At 40.5% G+C, this 14,593-nt stretch overlaps 1 protein-coding gene across 36 annotated transcripts in view; it reads right to left on the bottom strand.

Annotated features, from left to right (window-relative positions):
* Positions 1-14,593, bottom strand: part of DLG2 (discs large MAGUK scaffold protein 2) — a 2,168,441-nt gene that overhangs the window by 256,073 nt on the left and 1,897,775 nt on the right. For 2 of the 36 annotated variants that reach the window (XM_054661596.2, XM_009423845.5), the window contains exon 1: positions 14,002-14,481. The exons of the other annotated variants lie outside the window; for them this stretch is intronic. In XM_054661596.2, the coding sequence (XP_054517571.1) occupies positions 14,002-14,038 (37 nt within the window). In that variant the 5' untranslated portion in view covers positions 14,039-14,481. Of the gene's footprint in view, positions 1-14,001; positions 14,482-14,593 lie in introns of those variants that run through there. 36 annotated transcript variants of the gene reach the window in all.

Genomic DNA, 14,593 nt, shown 5'->3' on the forward strand with positions numbered 1-14,593 from the left:
TAAATGTAATATTATAAAGTATTATAGTAACATAAATATGCTAGTAACAATCATTTGTAATACTAATAAATGTAACCAATTTTCATGGAGCACTAACTGTACCCAAGGACTGTGTTAAACTCTTAACATGGACTATCTCATTTATTCTCACAGCCCCTTTGACAAATGTAAAGCCTGATACTTGGTTAGGTGACACACCTAAGGTTCCACATAACTAGATCCTGACTATAAAACCATAGCCTCAGCAGTCACCAACCCCTTATTGAACTGTGCATTCAAAGAATGCAATTCAAAATCAGATACACATTCCTTCTTGCCTTGTGCACACATAGCGAACTAGATAAAGAAGATGACAACTCAGCAAAGGCCAAAATGTCACTGATAAGCTGTTTAAAGGGACAATCACATGGGATAGGGTGTATAGATGCTATGACCACTCTGCTCAGCAGAGGCACTACACTGCTGAAGGTTAGTTAGACAGATAACTAGCTTCCCAGCATTTCCCCTCACTTGGATGCCTCTGTGGTATCATTTGCTACAAAAGGAGGTCTTCTCGGGTAATGGGATGACGTCCATCTGTGACTTGACGTCAAGTGAGTCATTGGACTGTCGTCATATGGCAGGCACCTCAGTGTAGATCAAGTTCACCCTGTGGGAACCCTGCAAGTTTCCTGGTGAGTTTTATATTTATTCTGAAGTAACACACTTGGCACTTCAGGCTGACTAATATCTATGTGTGACCAAGGTAACTACCCAGCTAGCGAGCTTTCACAGTTGTAAGAAAAGTTACAGGCAGAAAAACATAATTGAACACTAAGATGAAGGTCACTGTGCAAGTATCATGTCTAGACTCCAGTCTAAGTGTGTGGGTGTTTCCATTGCCTGTCTTTTTATTAGGGTTTACAGGAAGCCTTGCTAATCAAAGCATGCTCCATGGGCCAAAGCAGGAGTACCAGGTCACCTGAGAGCTTGCTATAATCATTTTAGACCTTGATGAAGCATGTACATATTCTTTTTAAGAATTTATTTTTTACTAAGCTCAACATCAAATTATTAGAGAAATGCAAATCAAAACCACAATGAGATACTATCTCATGCCAGTCAGAATAGCTGTTATTAAAATGTCAAAAAGTAAAAAACAAACAAACAAACAAACAAACAAACAAACCGGATCTTGGTGAGGTTGCAGTAAAAAACAAACAAACAAACAAACAAACCGGATCTTGGTGAGGTTGCAGGAAAAAAGTTGCATTTACACTGTTGGTGGGAGTGTAAATAAGTCCAACCATTGTGGAAGACAGTGTAGTGATTCCTCAAAGACCTAGTGGCAGAAATACCATTTGGCCCAGCAATCCTATTACTGGGTATACACCTAAAGGAATATAAGTCATTCTATTATAAAGATACATGCACGTGTATGTTCACTGCAGCACTATTCACAATAGTAAAGACGTGGAATCAACCTAAATGCCCATCAATGATAGACTAGATAAAGAAAATGTCGTACATATACACCACGGAATACCATGCAGTCATAAAAAGGATCAAGATTTGCCGGGCGTGGTGGCTTACACCTGTAATCCTAGTACTTTGGGAGGCTGAGGCGGGTGGATCACCTGAGGTCAGGAGTTTGAGACCAGCCTAACCAACATGGTGAAATCCCCTCTCTATTAAAAATACAAAAAATTAGCCCGGTGTGGTGTTGCATGCCTGTAATCCCAGCTACTCGGGAGGCTGAGGTGGGAGAATTACTTGAACCTGTGGGGCAGAGGTTGCAGTGAGCTGAGATCATGCCACTTCACTCCAGCCTGGGCAAGAGAACATAACTCCGTCTCAAAAAAAAAGGATCAAGATTCTGTCCTTTGCAGGGACATGGATGGAGTTGGATGCCATTATCCTTAGCAAACTAACACAGGAACAGAAAACTGAACACTGAATGTTCTCACTTATAAGTGGGAGCTGAATGATGAGAATACATGGACACACAGTGGGAAACAACACACACTGGGGGCTGTCAGTGGGGATAGGGGCACGGAGAGCATCAGGAAGAATAGCTAATGGATGCTAGGCTTAATACCTAGGTGATGGGATGATCTGTGCAGCAAATCACCGTGGCACAAGTTTACCTATGTAATAATCCTGCGCATCCTGCACATGTACCCCGGAACTTAAAATAAAAGTTAAAAAAAAAAGAAAGAAAATAAAAAAAATTTATTTTTTTTACTAAATATTTGTTAAATTGCAAACTGAGTTAATATATAAAAAGGAAAAGATAAATGAATACACTAGGCAGATTATCATACTAGTTACACAATGCTTTCACGTTTTCCTCCTTTAATCTTTTTAAAACCCTTAAAATCTTATCTGTCTTCTTACCGAAAAATAAATTGTCTGAAGAAGGTAAAAAGATCTCATCATTGGAGAAGAATTTGAACCTAGGCATTCCAGCTCTAGATTCCACAATTTTCCCCATAAGTTACACTACCTCATTAAAGGAATTTAGAAGGTTGCTTTAACTTGGAGTAGTCAAAAAAGGAAAAACTTGAACTGAGATTTGAAGAATGGGTGAGGTTTGCATAAAAGACGGATTTCCAGAGTCGAAGAACATCAAAAACACAAATACTTGGAGAATGGCAAGACAAAGTATTTTTCAGGAGAAGCCTAAAGAAAGTATTTAAATGTAGGGTTCATGTTCCTACATGAGCAGCAGGAGGGAAGAATGAAATGATGATGAAAACCAGATCATGGAAGGCCTTGAAAGCTATAGGGCAGAGAGTTGGGCTACTTGGAAACTCAGGGAAAGAGTGACATAAGGAATCTATTTTCAGAAGATAAATTATTCCAGTTTGGTTCATTAAGCTTTTATTGTAGATTTTAATATGCAATGGAAAATATGCTTTTAAAATGAGAGATGAATAAATTCCAAAAAGTACTTTAGAAAACTCTCTTCACACTACTGCACTGTGGCAATTGCACCATCTGTAATTCTGCACCTGCTTCGTCAACTGCTGGCTACATTTCAGGAGACCTGACTTCACTGTTTTCTGACTGAGGCATACAGTATTTGCCAGAGTACTTGAGAATGTGCAAGGATGAAGAGAGCATTGGCTAGGAACACAGATGTCTTTTCAGCAGAGAATTAGGTGGATGATTCATCTCTAGAGTATCAAAAGTGTGAAGTAAGTGAAGTTGCCAGAGTGGGTCTGAAAATATACTATTGGGTCAATGTTGTGCAAGTGGGACATGTTTTTCTACTAAGGGTCACATACATAAAACAACTTGATTCCAAAGCAACTGTTTTGTTCTTAACAAAACAGAAACAGTTGGTTGCTGTTTATGTTAAGAATAGAAACTACAAATGTAACTAAAGTAAAACTTTAAAATGTCAGTTTAGTATTATGTGAAGATTAAGAAAGAGAGAAAAGGAGTAGTTCTAAAGGGGAAACAATTGAGGAAGAAGAGAAGAGAGTAAAATGTAGGCAAATGCAGAGGAAATGGGGAGAAAAGATAAAGAAGAAGAGGAAAAGAAGGAATGGTGGGGAGACAATTGAGGGCTATCAAGCCTTTTAATGTGCATTATCTACTTTAATAATGATCTGACTCCATATGGTAGATAGCATACCCATTTCATAGATAAGAAAACTGATACTATTAGAGATTAAGTAATCTGTCTAAGATCACATAGATAAATAGTAGAGCTGGAATTCAAACATTCAATTCACTTGAATCTCAGGATATATTGAAGTGAATGTCAGTCAGAGAAGCCATACTAGGCTACTTAACCTCTCTAACATTAACATGTGCTTCCTCATTTGAAAGATGAGTAGCATTTCTAAAGCTGCTGGATACAGTAAGCTCCATAGTAACAGCTATCATTACAGGAGACTTTGAGAGGATCAGTTAACTCACTACTGATAACTATAATTTGTTTTATTATTATTATACTTTAAGTTCTAGGGCACATGTGCACAGCATGCAGGTTTGTTACACAGGTACACATGTGCCACGTTGGTGGGAGTGTAAATTAGTTCAACCATTGTGGAAGACAGTGTAGCGATTCCTCAAGGATCTAGAACAAGAAATGTCATTTGACCCAGCAATCCCATTACTAGGTATATACCCAAAGGATTATAAATCACTCTACTATAAAGACACATGCACACATATGTTTATTGCAGCACTGTTGATATTAGCAAAGTCCTGGGACCAACCCAAATCTAGTCAATGATAGACTGGATAAAGAAAATGTGGCACATATACACCATGGAATACTATGCAGCCATAAAAAAGGAAGAGTTCATGTCCTTGCAAGGACATGGATGAAACTGGTAACTACAATTTTAACTCCTCCCCTCTGGTCCCAAGTCTGAGGATCAAAAACTCACAGGAATCATTGGTGTTCTGGGAAAGAATCCTCAAATCCACCAGGCACCAAACATTCCACATGCTGAATCAAGAATATCTTCTCCATATATTTCCTACTAGATATTAAATATACATAGATTGCACTGTGAATAATTTAATTTGATGTATCATTCTATCATTCACCATTATCTTTATCAACAGAATCTAAAAGTACCAGCATTCTCAAGTAGTTAAAAAGGGATTCCTTGCATTCAAAACCTGGGAACGACTATAAGTATAATCTTAGAGTTTTCCACACTAAAGAGGCAAGAGAGCAGCCAGCTGAGGCCTATACCTGACATCTCCACCTTTGAGGCAAATGATCCCCACCCTTGTCTTCTTAATGACTGTCCTTTGTTCATGGCAGAGAGATGTGATTTTTTTCTAATGGCAAAATTGATCTTGTCCCTTTCCTGCTTAAAACCACTTAACTGGTTTTACTACCTTCAGACTAAAAATCAAACTCCAACTGGACATAACGATTGTTCCGTGATCCTTCTCTGATTCAGGTCCTCCCTAGCAATCCAGGCCCGACCAGATACTCATCTAAGCTCCTGCCTATTGAACTACTTTCACTTCCTAGGACAAGCTGAGAGCTCCCTCTCCCTGTCCTACTTTTCTACTTACTGTTCCTTCTCCTTTCCACTCTTCAGGGTTGACTTCTCAATATTTCACACCTCAGCTTTGACATTTCTTCTTCCAGGAGGCCTTTTCTGATCATCTCATTAGGCTGAATTAAGCATTCCTCACCTAGGAGCCTATAAGACTCCCATAGTATTGATTACATTGATTATATTGCATTTTGATTGCCCCCAAACTGGATTCTAAGCTCTGTGAGGATAGAGATCATGTTTGATTTGTCCTCCAATGCCCACCATGCCTGGCACATAACATAGCAAGTGCTCAATAAAGATCTGCTTAGTACATTTAAAACTCCATGAGAGTCCTATCTCCAAAGGTCAGGGAAGCACGTGTTTTTTTTGTTTGTTTTGTTTTTTCTTTCTTTTTGGTTTATTTTGATTTTCCGCAGAAGAAAACCACACATCAATAAATCTATTTCCTACTTAAAACCATTAAGTTCAAGCACAGAGACTAGAGAATGGGAGGGAGCCAGCAGCCCTGGCAGCCAGTCCTGGGGTTCTTGGCCAGGTGTCTTACTCTCAGGCCCTGGCTTTTCCTACTTAACCAGTGGAATTAACATCCGTTGCTCGTTTTTCATTTCTACAAGAACTTCAGTGTCCCTCAGTAAGTTTTATAGAACTAGTGATAAAAATTGACAGCTCAATGGTGTTGCTTTAGATGCACTGTGTTTTAACATGGGGATTTATCTATGCTCGGGGATATACAAACTGTTTTAAGTCCTCTCCAAATGCTCTTCAAAATAGATCCCCAAAAAAGTATTAGGTCACTGTCACAGATTATACCCATTTTGCAGATAGAAATCAAAGATCGAGAGGTCAAGGGATGATTTCCTTTTGATCACATAATCGAATGTTTTGGAAAAGAGATTTTTTTTTTTCTCGATTCTACTTCTTTCCTTTTGGCCCATCATACAGACTTTTCTCACATAATCTTCAATGCTTTAATGTATTTGGTTTTTTATAAGTCTTTCTTTTACTAGACTTTAAGCTCCTTGTAGGCAGGGAATAGATCTTGTTTTTCTTTCTGTTTTTAGCTTAGGACCTGGAATTGTGTAGGCATGAAAAAAATGTTACTGAAATGTTTGCCAGCTCTTACAAATGCTCTACCAACCATACTCTTAGGCTTACTGTCATGAAAGTATTCCTGTCTTGTGATTTACTGAAATCTCAGTTTTAAAAGGAACTTAAATATTTTGTAGTACCCTCCACCTCCCCACTCCTGATTGTACTAATGTTATACTCTACTTAAACTTCTTCAGTAAATTGGAGCTCCTGTCTTTTCGAGAAAGTACAGTATACCTCTCACTAACTAGGAAAAAGTCCTAGATTTTGCCTTGGAAGCTACAGACAACATGATTTGCACACACTGAGCTCCCTAAAAAATGACCACCAATACAAATTAAAAAGCAACACTCTGCAAGTTTAAATTTAAATCTTAATTCATCTAATCTAGATGACTTAAATGTTTGCTTTTCACTTTAACAGCAGGGAACCCATTTAAAAATATTTTTCAAATAAATAAAGACTCCTAGATATTAATGCAGATGCAAATCCGTCTGGAGATTAATGAATTACTGCCACATCCTAAAAGTGGCCACTAGAGAAAAGAGGAGTAGCTGAAGGTTTTGTAGGGGCTTAGTCACATAGTCCAGTAGTAACAGTTGGGAAATGAGTAGAGAGGGGATAACAAAAATAAAAACAAACAGTTCAATTAGTCTAGATGGAGAAAAACAGCCCACAGGCTAATTGACTATAGCTGTCATGACAGTTGATTACAGTGTCTGTCTGTAAAAACACAGGGGGAAAAAAGTACAGAAAAACTCATGGCCTGTTTGGCTGCCTTTTGTTGGTGAAATATCCTACAAATAGATGATGCAATGCAAGCCAGCCCCTCTCTGGTAAGAAACAGAGTGAACCCAATGACGTGGCAGTGTGGTAGGAGGCACTGTCTGCTGACACAGAAAAAAAGGTGGCCTTGCAGACTGTGGTTTGAAATGCCTTAGGAGCCAGGTGCTAGGTTACATTATTGTGTTCAAAGACAGATACTTTGGGTTATATCTTTTCTGTGTCCAAATGACTTACAAACGATGATACTCTTAGGGCTACTGACCCAATAGTAAAGGAACAATCCCTGTTCTGGTCTATCTTTGGGAGTAAAGATGGCTTTACCTTCAAACCTGCTCCGTACTCCCTCTGGGGGTCCATTATGCTCAGGGGGACAAAGACAAGTGCAGCACATGCTTTTGGGAGAACAGATTGATCATAAACAGTAAATTAAAATGCAACAGTTTAAATTCTAGAGGTGCACAGAGGAAAGGGAACTCTTTCGGCCTCTGACGGCTTCTCAGAGCAGGACTTAAAACTGGGCTTCTAAGGTCATTAAGAGTTTGTTAAGGCCAGGTGCAGTGGCTCATGCCTGTAATCCCAACTCTTTTGGAGGCCAAGGCAGCCGGATCACCTGAGGTCAGGAGTTCAAGACCAGCCTGGCCAAGATGGTGAAACCCTGTCTCTACTAAAAATACCAAAAATTAGCCGGGCATGATGGTCCAGCTACTCAGGAGGTTGAGGCAGGAGAATCGCTTGAACCTGGGAGGCGGAGCTTGCAGTGAGCCAAGATTGTGCCACTGCACTCTAGCCTAGGCGATAAGAGTGAAACTCCATCTCAAAAAAAGAAAAAAAAAAAAAAAGAAAGAAAAAAAGAAATATCCCATGTTATGGAAACAATCAGCAGCAGTTCTTGATGGCTGGAAGATTGAGGAAATGATAATGGCTTTCTTATTTTAGCGAGGTAAGTATATTGGCAGGGTGGAAAATAGACTGAGGCTGAGAGGGAGGTGAAGTTGGGGAGCCCAATTAGGCAGCTGTTATAAAAACTTAAGTCAAGATGAGTAGGATCACTCTCTAAGAAGACAATACTGAAGAAAATGTTGCCCTGGGGTAAAAAGAATAAGGAGCAACTGGGTTCTAATACACTGTAGGGCCAGCTTGCATCTCCTAGCCCAATCCAGTCACCAGGCAAGTGAAGGTCACATTCTTGTCCAGACAACTGCAGCTGGGACTAGTTTTGATCTCAGATTCCAGCACCTATAGGCACCAGAGCAGCAATTCTCAACCCTGCCCATTCTTCACCTGGGAAACATTTTTTAAATGCAGGTGCCTCAACTCTACTTCAGATCTACTGAGTGAGAATCCCTGAAAGGAGCTACAGTTTAAAAATACCCTGCACAGCCAGAACTGAGAGCCATGGCCCACACAGCAGTCAGGCCTAACAGTGACTCTTATTTGGTGTCTTTCTGGAAAAGTCTGTAGGTGTATGCATATGGCAGTTGGGACACATTGTAATGGATGCAGTGTTAGAGGACTGAGAAGCCCATGAAGCAAGCTGCTTTTTCCAGGGGAGACATCACTATTAGCAGAAATGGAAGAGAGGCCCTGCCACTATGTGACTTGAGTGTTTTGATCTTGAGAGATTTGAACATACCTCTGAGCACACTCAAAGGAGATGTCTTAGTCCATCTGTGCTGTTATAAAAATAAAAACAATTCTGAGGCTGGGTACTTTATAAAGAGATTATTTTGGCTCACAATCCTGCAGGCTGTACAAGAAACATGGCACCAGCATCTGCTTCTGGTGAAGGCCTCAGTGTGCTTCCACTCCTGGCAAAAGGGGAAGGTTAGCGGGCATGTGCAGAAGTCAAACAGTGAGAAAGGAGGCAAGGTGGAAGTAGGTTCCAGGCCCTTTTTGGCAACCAGCTCTGAAGGAATTTACTCAGTGACCCCAGGGAGGGCATTAATCTATTCATGAGGGATCTGCCTCTGGGACCCAAACAGCCCCCATTAGGCCCTACCTCTAACAGTGGGAGAAAATTACAACAAGAAGTTTGTCGGGCAAAAATATCAAAACTATAGCAGGAGGTGTTCCAAAAGAATTTGGGGGACTGACTCTATAAAGAATATAATACAGGTTCTTAATCATCAATGACAGTCAATAAGGAGACAGGAGAAAACACCAGTCTTAGCCTTCATTCCCAACAAACAGACTGGATAACTTCCATCAAGGTGAATCTGTATATTACACGCTGTCTCCACATCCAGAACTCTTGTATACTGTGAATAAGAAAATCTTAGTAAAAAGAATGACTTTCAGCCGGGCACAGTGGCTCACGCCTGTAATCCCAGCACTTTGGGAGGCAGAGGTGGACGGATCACCTGAGGTCAGGAGCTCAAGACCAGCCTGGTCAACATGGCAAAACCCCATCTCCACTAAAAATACAAAAAATTAGCTGAGCATGGTGGCTCGTGCCTGTAGTCCCAGCTACTTGGGAGGCTGAGACATAAGAATCACTTGAACCCAGGAGGCGGAGTTGCAATGAGCCAACATCACACCACTGCACTCCAGCCTGGGTGACAGAGTGAGACTCCATCTCAGAAAAAAAAAAAAAAAAAAAAAGAATGACATTCACTTAAGTTATGTAAGTTATGCCTGAGAAGCTAAAACCATTTCTGTTTCTCAAGCTTTTCCACTACAAAAGGTACTCCAAGTGTATTGTGTTCTTTACCTTTTTCAAGATTCTCAAAAGCCCAGGGAAATAATAATTACAACCTACAGATGGAAGAATGAGGTTCTAAAAGCTTCATAGGCTCAGTAAAGACTATATAAAGTAACTTGGGAAAGCTCACAGAGCTAAGAAGTGATGGATCTCTCCCTGAACCCATATCTGACAAAGCAAATGCTGGTAACCACCACACTGTAAATACTTCCGTATCTCCAGAATTCACAGTCCGTCTTGAATATTAACACATTGAAATGAAAGAGTAAGTAAAGTTTAGGATTATCTTTGACTCCCTTCTTCAGCCCTCCCTTTTTTTTTTTTTTAATTACCAGAGAGTAGGGCCAGGGAAGAAGCTTCTCTAACTCAAGAACCCTCTCTCCTGCTGCTCACCAGGTCTGAATAGCCCTTGTGAAGGCAGCATTTGAGAGAACTTCTCTGCCACATGCTGATTCCTCTCACCGCCGGAAGAAACCAACCTATCCTGGGGAGCCTGAGAGCTCTTTGAGTATCTGGGGGTGAATCAACTAATCTGATTAATTGTTTTCAGAGGTGGGGAGCTGGGTACTGAGGAAGGGAAAATTTTGATGAGAAAGAATCTGGGCCTTTAGCATGTGAAACACGAGGCTCAGAATTTAATGACTTGTTCAAAGGGAGATTTTTAATAGACATGCTTTAACCAGCTATTTTGGACATCTTATACAGGCGAGAAGAGAAGGGGGATAGCAGTTGGCCAAGCTATAAGGACACTTAAAAGGACACTATAAGACTGCAAACCACATCAGTGTGAATGTACAAGTTAATTAACTCATTTAACAGACCCTTACTATTGAGTAACTACAGACATTTTTTATTTGCATGGTTCCAATATGCATGAATTTTCATTACCATGATTTAATTGGTAGTTCCAGTCCCCCAACAACACAATTCAAACTTTAGCTACCACAATATATTAAGTATGAGTGATTGCATAAGGCACAAACCTGCTACTAGCTCTTCAATTCACAAATTTCTACACAATAACACACGCGCATCATCATCAGTGACTCACGTCAGTTCTTTCAAGGTCTGTCAGTGACTGGTCACTGAGCACCTGCTATTCACTTCGCAACACAGACAGTAAAGCATACTTGTTTTGCCTCCTTGTCTCCAGTGATAAATCCACAGACATTTTACAAAAATGGATAATTCAAAGAGGGACTTTGTCAGCAATGAGGAAAGCACAGCAAGAAAACAAAAAGTTATAATGCTGTAAGTGAAATTTAGATGCGACAACGAATTATAGAAGATACAGCTGACTATGGGAATGTCGACCTCAACGCTCATTGAGAAATTCCACATATGCAGCCAGAGGAACTTACTGAAGGCAAACTTATGAACATAAATAAAGAAGGTGGCTGGGATATAAAGGATGAAAATGTCCCAGAGAATATGATACTGGCAAAAAAATTTACATTGAAGAACTCTTGTAGGTATTTCAAAACACAAAGTGCAAAGGATAAAAGGTTGCCAGATGATTAGAAAAAAGTGTGACAGTTTGCCAAGGCATATAAAAAATACTTGCTCTGTATCACAAGTTATATGACTGACAAGAAGAAAAAGGCAAGTACTATTCCAACTACTCTTTTTTCCAAAGCAATATAATAATTTTCACTGTTTCTAATATTTTAAAGAATAGCATACTAATAAAATATTATTTTACTATTTTTTATTTCTCTATATATCTAACAAAAAGATAATTTTTAACGTTTTGACAAAAAACTGGAAAGTTTATGGGTCAATCATAGTTTTTCTCATTGATCATTATGGTTTCATTCTTATGGTCTCCCACTACCATGCAAAGTAAGAATTTTCCTGTTTTAAGTGCCAAGCGTAAGAAGACATGGTCCCTACTCTCATGGTGGTCTTACGGCAATAATTAATTCTAAAAATCTGTGATTGTTCTATTTAATAAGGGTGCTAGCCTAGCTCAAGGCACTCATAAAGCCTGTAGAGGAGTTGTGGGAAGTAAATTTGGTGGGGGATATGGAGAAAGTAGCAAAGGAAGTACTGATGGGGGTGAGCTCCAACTCTGAGGAAAATGCAAATCTCTCCAGTCCAGCAAGTTTACCTCCTCACCTCCAGAGGCGGGGTGGGGAGTGACTCCAGGCTGGTTTTTAAACTGGCTGCCAACTGCTCAGCTGTAATGCCAGATACATATTAATTGCCAACAGAATGCAGAGACACAGGTTCAAGTTCCTTCTCAAAAGTAATACAGAAACTTGAAATGCTAACAAGTGCCACCTTCAGCCAACTTAGGTGAATAAACTTTCTTAAAATCAGTACAAAATGTTTGGATGCAAGTCTCTTAGTCCCCAGAGCCACAGAAATGCAAAGAAGCATCAGGGGCTGTGACAATATATGTTCTTAAGGAAATACAGTTATAGGAGCATATGAAATGATGCATCTGGCTTTATGAGCTGGCAATGATTTTTAAGTCCAGAATGTATGTTATATTGCACTGTTTTTCCATCATAAAACATTTAAAAAATTTTATTTATGGCCCCTACCAGAAAGATGTGTGGCTATGTTACATGCATGTGGATGCAATTCGGAACAAAGCCACTAAGAGGTAGAAGGTTCATTAGGATTCATCTTGTCCAACTTCTCATTTAAAAAACAACAAAACGGCCAGGGGTGGTGTCTCAAACCTGTAATCCCAGCACTTTGGGAGGCCGAGGAGGGCAGATCATTTGAGGTTAGAATTTCGAGACCAGCCCGGCCAACATGGTGAAACCCCATCACTACTGAAATACAAATATTAGCTGGGCATGGGGGCGGGCACCTGTAATCCCAGCTACGTGGGAGGCTGAGGCAGAAGAATCGCTTAAACCCAGGAGGCGGAGGTTGCAGTGAGCTGCCATCACACCACTGCACTCCAGCCTGGGCAACAGAGTGAAACTCTCTCAAAAAATAAAAATAAATAAATAATTAAATTGAAAACAACAAAACAACAAATGAGGTGAATTTAGTCGAAGGAGGCCAACTGCCTAGCTCCATAGTCAGATTCCTGCATCATAATAACAACAGCTGACATTGAGTGAGTATTAGTTTGTGCTGGGTGCAATGCTGTGGGTTTTACCAAAGAAGCATTATCTTGGGGGGCCAGAAATAGTGGCTCACGCCTGTAATCTCAGCACTTTGGGAGGCCAAGGCAGGTGGATCACCCGAGGTCAGGAGTTTGAGACCAGCCTGGCCAGCATGGTGAAACTCTGTCTCTACCAAAAAATACAAAAATTAGCCAGGCATGGTGGCACATGCCTGTAGTCTCAGCTACTCAGGAGGCTGAGGTGAGAGAATCACTTGAACCTGGGAGGCGGAGGTTGCAGTGAGCCAAGATCGCACCACTGCACTCCAGCCTGGGTGAAAGAGTGAGATCACATCTCAAAAAAAATAAATACATAAGTAAAAATAAAAAGCATGAACCTCAGAAATTGTAAAATAGTTACTACTACCATTATCATTTTACAGGTTTATGTTATTCAGCTAACCATGAGAGAGCTGGGATTTGAATTCAGGCAGAATAATCTGAGCTGACATTCTTAACTATGAAGCTATGATTGTTAAAAATTATCCTTTCCAGTTACTTAACTATGTGGCCCACAATAAGGTAACCGTGCCCCCTGGAGGATGTTAGAGTCTAGCTTTCCATATACTACTACTAATCTTTAAACAACCACCAGAATGTACTACCCATTTTACTGATAAGAAAACTGAACGCGTAAAATAAAATGGTTTCCCAAGGTTGCACAGTTTATGATTGGTGAAAGCAGAATTCAACATTCAAGTCTGTCTAGTTCTTTCACACACATAAGCCTGGCTCCCTGGATTAGAACTAGGCTCTCCCGAAGCACGCTCTCTGGTTTCTGTTTGAACAGGACTTGCATACATTAAATATCTGATCTGAAATCAATGTGGATCCAGGTATTGCTGGAACCAATTTAAGTCTAAAGCAAATATTTCACATTCCTTAATCAATCTCTCTCTCCGTGTGTGTGTGTGTGTGTGTGAGAGAGAGAGAGAGAGAGAGAGAGAATATCAAGAGTCTAGCAGTTCACATGAGATAGTCCTGCTGAAGAGGCCAGTGGTAAATCAAACTCAGAGTGTGATTCTGAGGTTGCATTTAGTTGAAGGAAGATAAAAATTCACTGATTGTTGTTCTCACAGAACACAGATAGCAACAGACATGAAAACAGAGCCACTGTAGAAAATGCCTGCAAGCAGTGGCTACTAACAAACGGCAGAGAAAGGCTGTTTTAGGAAGGAAAGGGAGGAGAATCTGCTGCCCTCTTTTCATTTTACTGGCCACACCTCCCCCACATGGTCTGTCAAGAGAAACGGGTCTGAGAAAAGCAGCATGATTCTCACCACAGCTCTTTAGCAAGTTTCCAGGGGTTTTCAGCATAGCAGGCAGCTGCTTCCCAAATTCAGCTCTGTTCCCTCCTCCTGGTTGAGCTGCTTGGTGTATAAACTCCGCCTGGCCAGCACACACCTCCTGACGCTCTTGAGTGGTGGCCAAAGCCTGTTAGGAGTGTAGCAGGTAGGGCTACCTTCCCAGGCTAGTGGCAGAGCTAGTTTGAGATGCTTTGCAACACAAACAAGCCAATTTGAAAGATGGGATTATTTTCTCCGTTTTAAACGCTGTAACAAATCACTTTCCAGATGTTGGCTATCTCACTCACCTCTTTTTCTTTCTCTTCTCAGTTAAAAAGGCTTAGTCCTGGAAAAGTAGAAGAGGTGAAAACCTGCCTGGGGAGGCTGCTGAAGGACGCCAGGAAGAATTCTTATCTCCAAATTCAATCCTGCCTCCCAGCTAGCTGCTGGTGTTTGAAATTCCAACTCTGAAGTGGTAGTCTGGTATCTTCTTTTAAAATGTAGAAGAGAGTAAACAAAGTTATTCACAGCGTAGTGTTAATTCTTCAGCTGCAGGCTGGAATCTGCTGGCTCCCCTTAGGCAGGA

Source organism: Pan troglodytes, chromosome 9, assembly GCF_028858775.2.
Source record: "Pan troglodytes isolate AG18354 chromosome 9, NHGRI_mPanTro3-v2.0_pri, whole genome shotgun sequence".
Lineage (NCBI taxonomy): Eukaryota > Metazoa > Chordata > Mammalia > Primates > Hominidae > Pan > Pan troglodytes.